Below are 8,044 nucleotides of genomic sequence, written 5' to 3'. Positions count from 1 at the left end.
GTTTTGATGGAGATGTTTTGGTTCCACTGAGATTGTTAATGAAATCTTTCGGTCTGAAAAGGGTATATGAAAAAAATCCGTTTTTAAAGGTAGAAAAGAAAGTTGTTGTTATGTTAATTCAAGCAGTGTTATTTAATAGAAAATACAATTTTAGTGAAATGGAGACAAGTGAAATAACTCAATTTATTTCATCATTACCATTTGTTAAAATTATAAGAGAAAAAAATTTAATTGGTTCACTAGTTAGTTGTATTGAACAAAAACAATTAAATTTTGAAGAAGAAATTGAAATGCATATGGTAAAAGGATTAATAGAAATGAATGATATTGATAAAATTAAAATAGTTGCTAAATCATTTAAAACATCAACAGCAATAAAAAAGATATATTCATTTTTATATACAGTTAATCAAATTAATATTCCTTCAGTCTCTAATGAACATTTATTTCTTATTGGACAAATGGCAATTGAAAAAAAAGATATGAAGATGTTTAGAGGATTTATAAAAGAACAAAATGAAAGAAAAATTTCTAGTTCAGGAATTTTTTTATGGAAAATGTGGAACATAAATGAAAATTCAATTCAACAAGGACTTTTTGACTTATTTATTCAAACACTTCAAATATTTAAAAATGAAGAAAATGATATGTACTTTTTAATTACTATTGAAGAAGTAATTTTACATGAAGAATATTTACCTTATTTATATTTAATTATTAATCAAGTAATTCTTATATTAGATACTCGTTGCACAGCAATAAATTTATATCATTGTATTAAAATTATTTCTCATTTTAGTGGTACTGAAAAATCAAATGATTTAATTATTAAAAATCATTGGTATGAATTAATAATAAAAAGAATTACTGGAAAAGTAGAATTGGCACCAATTGCTCTTCCATTATTAATTAATATTCTTTCTTCTTTTCATTGTTGTCAAAATCAACAAATAGAATTAAATTCATTTTATAGTTCAAATCAAACTAATCAATTACCAAATTTACAGTCTCAATGTTTAATAAATAATTCACATATAGAAGAAGTTTTATTATGTTATTTAACACAATCAAAAGATAATCCTTCAATGACACTATCTATTCTTCAAGCTTTTGATATGGTTTTTCATCATAAAGCAGTAGAAGTTTCATTTGCAAATTTTATTTTACCAGCATTAATTTCATTATGTGATGTTTTTGAAAATGAAATGTTAATAATTAATCGTATATTAAATCTATTTTTCCAAATTGAATTAAACCTTCAGTCATCAATTAGTGAAACATTATTAATTCATTTAAAAGATATTGCAATAAAATATATAGATCAAGGAGATATTATTGAAATTATTTCTCGTATATTATTTGTTTGTATAAAACAAGATATTAATATAGCAATGAACACCAATATTATTTCATTAATTACAACAATTTTAAAAACATACACAACTTCTCCACAAATTATTATTTCAACAATTAAAATTATTTCATTTTTATATAGTAGAAATATATCTAATAATTATTTTCAACAAGAAGGTACTTCACTTGATGTTTCTATTGCATTAAAAATGGCATTAGATGATTTTAATATGTATAAAGATCAAGTATTCTTTGAAAATTTTGTTGAAGAATGTAGTTTTATTCTTGGACTAACAGCTTCTGCATGTGAAGATATAGATACTTTAGAAAATTGGTTAACATTAGTAAAAGATGTTAAGTCATATTTTCCTAATTCTATTAAAGCAAAAGAAAGTAGTAATGTTATTTCAAATGAAATTAATAAAAGGTCACCTTCAAATATGAAAACTAATGAAAGTAAAAATTCACAATTGATTCATTCATTATTTAAACAATCAAGTAACAAATCTTCTGTTCAAATTTTTAAAATTATTAATGAGAATGTTCAACTTTTAAATGAAGAAATAACTAAATTGGTATCTATATGTAATGATTTTATTTCATCTAAAACACTTCATAAAACAATTTGCTTAATTGCTCTTATTAATGCATTAAAACAAAGTGATATTGCTCAAAACTTAGCTATAGAATTAAATAAAACTAAATTTCTTGACCGTGCAAATAAAAATGAAGGTTCAACAAGATATAAAATACATTTATACATTCTTCAATTAATAATTCATTCATATTCTAATTCTCTTCATCTAGAACAAGAGTTATTTATATTATATGATTTATTTAAATCTGATAGGGCTATTGAAGAATTATTAAATAAATCAAAAAATCTCACTTCATTTTATTCAAGTCTTCAAACAATTAAATCTCAAGATGAAATACAATCTCAAGAATGTATTAACTCATTTTTAATGTTATTACCATTCCAATCTTTTTCTAATAAAAGTCTTATTGATACCTATTTATCATATTATATTACATTATTAAATTTAAGTATTGAAAGAGTCTTTTCATCTAAAAAAATAAAAGAAGATCTTATCTTATCATTTTTATTATCTGGAATAATTTTAGCACCTCCTTATGTCGTAATTTATCAAAACTTTGTCATTCGTCTTACTACATTAATTATTTCTCGTTTAAAACAAAAACAAGTAGTTCAAGAAGATATATTTTTAGTTTTATCACTTCTTTCTCTTTCATCTTCTTCATACGTAAAACAATTATTTAAATCTCAAAAAGATATTGAATGTCTATACAATTTCTTCGATGGTTATCATGATTTAAGATCCGTTGAAATAGCAAAAAAATTAATTGAGAAGTTCTCATCTTAGAATCTTTTTTAGTTTTCCTAATTTAGATATTTCGAAATAGTAAATTTAGGATTAACTATTTTTAATTCATGTCAAAATTAATTTATCATTACCAATTAAAAGAAGTTATCTGAGTATTTTATAACCATAAATTATCTTATTATTCTTCTGTTGTATATATTTATAGAAATTAATATCTAAAAATACAATATTCTAAAGAGTTCTTTTTTCACTTTAATGAGGACAAACTATTAGTAAAAATAGAAAACAAAAAGTTAATCGTATATTTTAACCCTTAAATCTTTAAAAAGTTAAAAAATGAGTATATTCATTGAAGACACTATCCAATCACTTACCCTTTTCAGAAGAATTAAAACTATAATAAAAGAATTTGATTTTGATGAAGGGATAGATTTTGTTGTCAAAGGAAACCGATTGTTTATACAATCATTATTACAAGATTACTTTGAATTAAAAGACAAAGACATTGTCTTAAAAGAACAAATCTTAAAAACATTTATTTCTATTTGTAAAACACATCACTCTACAAGTCCAAAACAATTTGAAACTCCTAAAAATTATGTTTTTTATTCAGAATGTGAAAAATATATTGAAAGGTGGTGTGAAATTCTTTGTAATAAACCAAAAAGTGTAACAGAAAAGTATATTTATTTATTAATTGTTCAATTTATTAATGAACTTATAAAAAGTAAGCAATTATCTCTTGTTAGTAAAATTATTTCATATGAATCATTAACAATAGTATTTTCATTAATCCAAGATGAATTCAAAACTTCAAGTATTTACATAAGATATTGTTTTAATATTTATAATGAATTATCTAGTTATAAATTATATGAAGAATTAAACCGAATTATTAGCCCAACATTTACTTTAAGTTTTATACAAAATACTCTTGTAAGACAATCAACAAAAGACCTTTATGTGTTTGTTTCTGAATTACTTTATGATTGTATTAAAAACCAGTCTAATGGTATTATATTTTCACAAGATGTTAATGACTTTCTTCAATTAGTTCTTGATTCATTAGTTAAACAACATGTTGAAATCAATTCGTGTATGGAATTTGATGATTTCTCTAAATCTCTTAATTCTCTTACTAAAACTAATAGTGGATTAGTAAATGTTAACTTTAATTGTTCTCTACCTGTTTCTGATACTTCACTTATTCCTCCATCACGTTTGTAATTATTTATTAAACTGTCTATTAATTGTATTAATTTTACTTTTTTTTTTAAGTTTTATATTTTACTTTTAGATAATAATTGTAAAATCGTAAGAAGAAATATAACCAACACAAAACTTTTTACACAAATGATCAAATTTATAATTGGTTAAGAATAAATTGATTATTAAATATTTTTGTATTATTTGTTCCATAGATATTATCAACCACCTAATGATTTATAAAGATTAATGTGTAATGTGGTTGTGTTTTATGCTAGTTGTATATTACTTATTGAACGGTTGTGTTAAAACAAAGGAAATTAATAATTATTATAATTTTATTATGATTTTAGTATCAAAATATTGTATTTTCTCTGCTCTGAAAGAAAAAAAAGAAATAAAAAGAAGAAAAAAGAACTTAATAATTATACAAGATGCTGTGGCTTCTTTTACTATTCCAATTAAGTCTTGGTGATCTAACATACTGTGAAGTACCTGAATTCACATTTAAACCAGTTAGTGGATATAAACCAGTATTACTTCAAATGGTATTTAGACATGGAGACCGATCTCCATGGTTAACATATAAAGGTGATCAAGCCACATACGACTGTGATATTTCACAACAAGTTAGATTTTTGTCTGCACAAGGAATGGAATCATATGAATTTCATCATATTAAAACTGAAGTAGATAAAGAAAAAATGGTTTTTGCTAAAGATAATATGTATGGTGGAAGTTGTCAAATGGGACAATTAACTCGTAAAGGTCTTAACCAACTCGCCACATTAGGAGATAAAGTTAGAGCTAGTTATGTTGGAGATAATAACTTTTTACCAACATACATGAATATTAGTGATATTTATGTTCGTTCTACTAAAGTTTGGAGAGTTATTCAAAGTGCTGAATCATTCCTTCAACATTTATATCCATCATATAGTCGTGATCCAGATGCAAGAATTAGAGTTAATACAGTTCCATCAGAAATTGAATACGCTGTATACAATGATTATGGAATGTGTCCTAGAGAAGCAGAATTAGAAAAAGAGTTATTTGATAAATGGTTTGTAGACGAATTAGATTTAAGACACAAAGAACCATATGCATCTATTCTTGCCAAAGCAGAAAGATTTTTTGGTGTATGTAATTATAATTGGTATGATGCATACTTTGATATTTTACAAGAAATTCAATGTAATAAATTAGAATGGCCTTGTATCGATACTGAATCAGGAGAAAAAGAATGTTTTACTGAAGAAGAATTTAATAAATTAGTTGAATTAGTTTATCATGATGGAGTTTATCGATTCTTTGATAATGATACTATTCCATTGGCACGTCTTGATGCTGGATGGTTCTTAAGAGATATTCTTAGTTTCCAACAAATGAAACATGAAGGTAAAACCAACGTTAAATATACTCATTTCCATGCTCATGATACAACCATTTATCCATTAGTTTCTTTGTTAGAAGGTGATTATTCATCATGGCCACCATATGCATCATATATTATATTTGAAATGTATGAAAAAGACTCAGAGTATTATATTAGAGTTGGTTATAATAATAAACTCTTAGATCTTAATTTCTGTTCAAAAGATGAAAATGGAATGTGCAAATGGAAATCTTTCTTTGATCATATGAGTAAAAAGATTCCTAAAAGCTCTGACTGTAATGCTCAAAATCAGTAATTACAATTTTATTTCTTAATAAAAATTAATCAATTTCTTCATTTTTACTTGTAAAAAATAATAAAAGAGGAGAATACTATTAAGATTAGAATGAAAAATAATATATATCTCTTACTTTCAAAGACAAACACTGTTTCAATAGGATTTTCAAGACTATCATTATCTATAACAGAGATATTTTCAATTGTTTTCCATTCTCCATTCTGTGTTCTTGCAACAAAAATGAACTTTTTTCCAAAGAAAGAATCAGAAGAAATAATATATTTGGCTAATTGGGCTTTTTTGGGATAAGCAATTTCATCACATATTTGATTCCCAATAAAACGGAATTCATTTTTCTTTAATTGATTGAAATATTCTGTTAATGTTTGATCTTTTGAATTATATTTGCTCTTAGTTTCCAAAAGGAATAAACAGATTCTTTCTGGTATTGTTTGATTTTGTAAGAAATCAATTAATTTTCTTTCGTCAATACTGTGATGAACTCTTGAATTTTCATGTACTAAAAATTTAACAGAACCATTAGAATTAAATTCTAAATCAGAAATAAAACATTCAATATCAATAACAGAACGATGCATTTCTTTCATTAACCCATAATCTATCTTATTAATTTCCGTATCATCACAATTTAGAAATAAACGTTTCATAACAAATTTTGTTCCAAATTTATAAAACGCAATTAAATTGGTTTTACAAAATTGGCTCTCTAAATGTCTTCTAAAAAGATTTTTATCAAATCCATTTGTATTAGTATCAAATAACGTTTTAAATACTAGGTAATTGTCTTCCAAATTAAGTGAAGAGAATGCAGTTCTTTGAAATACTGGTCTTTTCAATAATTTTTCTGGATCTGTAAAATATCCATCATTATTTGGATTAGAAATTTCTGTTTTTATAATATCTAGTTCTGATTGAAAATTTTGAAGTATTTTTTGAGTTTTTTGTTGAGTTTGCAATATTTGTTTAACTTGAATATTTAATTGATTTATTGAATTTAAAATTTGTTTTTGTTCTGTATTTAGATTTTTTAAACTATTTTTATGTTCTTCTAATTCTAATAATAGTTGTTCAGTATCTATCTTTTTTATTTTCTTTTCAAGTAATTTAATTCTTTCTATTAATTTTTGTTTAACTTCTTTCAATTCATTTATTTCTATTAATGTTTTTTGATTTTCAGGATTATTTTTTAATATTTTTATATCATTACCAAGGCTTATAATGTTTTGTTTACATTCATTTAATTGATTTTGTAAATTGCTAATAGACTTCAATTGTTTTTCTGTTTGAGTTATTGAAGAATTAATTTTTTGTTCCCACTTAATTCTTTCATTTTCTTTTGCCATTTCTTTTTTTTCAAATTCTTTTATCTGGGTGAACTTAATTTTTTTAAGGTCATCTTGAGAGCAGAGAGGTGTGTTGAGACTCATTAAATAAATCGATAAAATTGAGTTGTTAAGATAAAGTGTTGGTTAGAATGATGCAAAAAATGGTTAATTTTTATAATAAAATAAATAATAAATAAATTATTTTATTTTTTATTAGAACAAAACAAAAATAATGAATTAAAAAGTATTTTTGTTATTAATTAATCATTTAAAAATAAAAACCATGTTAATAAAAGATAAAAAGAGAAACACTGCACCAATATCAGTGTTGCTTTTTATCTTTTCCTTTTGAAGAGTTCATTAATGAACGTATAATTTCAATAAAATCATCTTCATTTGGGAAAGGATCAAAAGTAAGGAATTCACAATCACTTCCAGTATCTTTCCAAGCAATATATACTTTACCTTCAATATCTTTTTTAATTTCTATTAAAGAACTTATTTCTATATCAGTAATTCTCATCATATCAATAATCATTATACTTTTTAATGTTACCATCATTTGACAATCTTTTTTTAATATTGATTTAGCAAAACTTAATGGTTTTCCAATATCAACTCCATTCTTTTTTACATTATAACTAAAATGTGTTGATGTTCTTCCTTTTCTAATAAAGAAAATAACATACATCTCATACATAACTTTTTCCATTAAAGCACGTGAACTAAATTGATATAACCTACTTTCTAATTTTCCTTTATCTCTAAATCTAATATCCATCATTAATGAAATAGTTGTAATTTCTATTTTTTCTATTTGTTCAAGATTAATTGTATTTTTCATAATTCCTGTTATTGGATCTATGTTACATAATGACGCTAATGTTAACCGTAATATCCTTTCTTGACTTTTTCCTTTATTATTAATTTTTGTTACTTTAAACTCTCTTCTATCAAGTGCAATACTTTCTTCAGGTAACATAACATTATTTATTCCAAGTAATTCTTCTAATCTAACACAACTATCTACGACTATTAATTTCTTTAATGCCTTCGTTTCAAATAATGCTTTAACACTTGTAATAAACTTCTTTGCTTTCTTTCCCATAGAAAGAGAATA

At 23.7% G+C, this 8,044-nt stretch overlaps 5 protein-coding genes across 5 annotated transcripts in view, besides 8 other annotated features; 3 read left to right on the top strand and 2 right to left on the bottom strand.

Moving 5' to 3' along the window:
• Positions 1-2,738, top strand: part of EDI_350070 (uncharacterized protein) — a gene marked incomplete at both ends in the record, with an annotated part of 3,027 nt that extends 289 nt beyond the window's left edge. Inside the window, one exon of the mRNA XM_001733240.1 lies at positions 1-2,738. This exon is cut by the window's left edge and continues 289 nt beyond it. Within this exon, the coding sequence (XP_001733292.1) occupies positions 1-2,738 (2,738 nt within the window).
• Positions 701-722: a sequence feature (AT_rich).
• Positions 1,453-1,520: a sequence feature (AT_rich).
• Positions 2,169-2,196: a sequence feature (AT_rich).
• A 297-nt stretch (positions 2,739-3,035) lies between the features above and the next one.
• On the top strand, positions 3,036-3,926 carry EDI_350060 (uncharacterized protein; the record flags this gene model as incomplete). Its single annotated transcript, XM_001735315.1, has 1 exon — positions 3,036-3,926. The coding sequence occupies one exon, from the start codon at positions 3,036-3,038 to the stop codon at positions 3,924-3,926; it is 891 nt and encodes a 296-aa protein (XP_001735367.1).
• Positions 3,927-3,943: 17 nt separating this feature from the next.
• Positions 3,944-4,005: a sequence feature (AT_rich).
• A 217-nt stretch (positions 4,006-4,222) lies between these two features.
• Positions 4,223-4,250: a sequence feature (AT_rich).
• Positions 4,251-4,287: 37 nt separating this feature from the next.
• Positions 4,288-4,322: a microsatellite.
• Positions 4,323-4,339: 17 nt separating this feature from the next.
• Positions 4,340-5,596, top strand: EDI_350050 (prostatic acid phosphatase precursor, putative; the record flags this gene model as incomplete). The annotated part of the gene is made up of 1 exon (XM_001735314.1): positions 4,340-5,596. The coding sequence occupies one exon, from the start codon at positions 4,340-4,342 to the stop codon at positions 5,594-5,596; it is 1,257 nt and encodes a 418-aa protein (XP_001735366.1).
• A 44-nt stretch (positions 5,597-5,640) lies between these two features.
• On the bottom strand, positions 5,641-7,026 carry EDI_350040 (uncharacterized protein; the record flags this gene model as incomplete). The annotated part of the gene is made up of 1 exon (XM_001735313.1): positions 5,641-7,026. The coding sequence occupies one exon, from the start codon at positions 7,024-7,026 to the stop codon at positions 5,641-5,643; it is 1,386 nt and encodes a 461-aa protein (XP_001735365.1).
• Positions 6,778-6,800: a sequence feature (AT_rich).
• Positions 7,027-7,089: 63 nt separating the features above from the next.
• Positions 7,090-7,205: a sequence feature (AT_rich).
• A 41-nt stretch (positions 7,206-7,246) lies between these two features.
• EDI_349930 (uncharacterized protein) overlaps positions 7,247-8,044 on the bottom strand; it is a gene marked incomplete at both ends in the record, with an annotated part of 2,941 nt that continues 2,143 nt past the window's right edge. Inside the window, 2 exons of the mRNA XM_001733239.1 lie at positions 7,247-7,966; positions 8,013-8,044. The exon at positions 8,013-8,044 is cut by the window's right edge and continues 1,879 nt beyond it. Coding sequence (XP_001733291.1) covers positions 7,247-7,966; positions 8,013-8,044 — 752 coding nt within the window. The remainder of the gene's footprint in view (positions 7,967-8,012) is intronic.

Source organism: Entamoeba dispar, genomic scaffold (assembly GCF_000209125.1).
Source record: "Entamoeba dispar SAW760 scf_1105229459049 genomic scaffold, whole genome shotgun sequence".
In the NCBI taxonomy this organism is placed as follows: domain Eukaryota; phylum Evosea; order Mastigamoebida; family Endamoebidae; genus Entamoeba; species Entamoeba dispar.
Note: the sequence above shows the minus strand (reverse complement) of the source record. Positions and strands in the feature narration are given on the sequence as shown.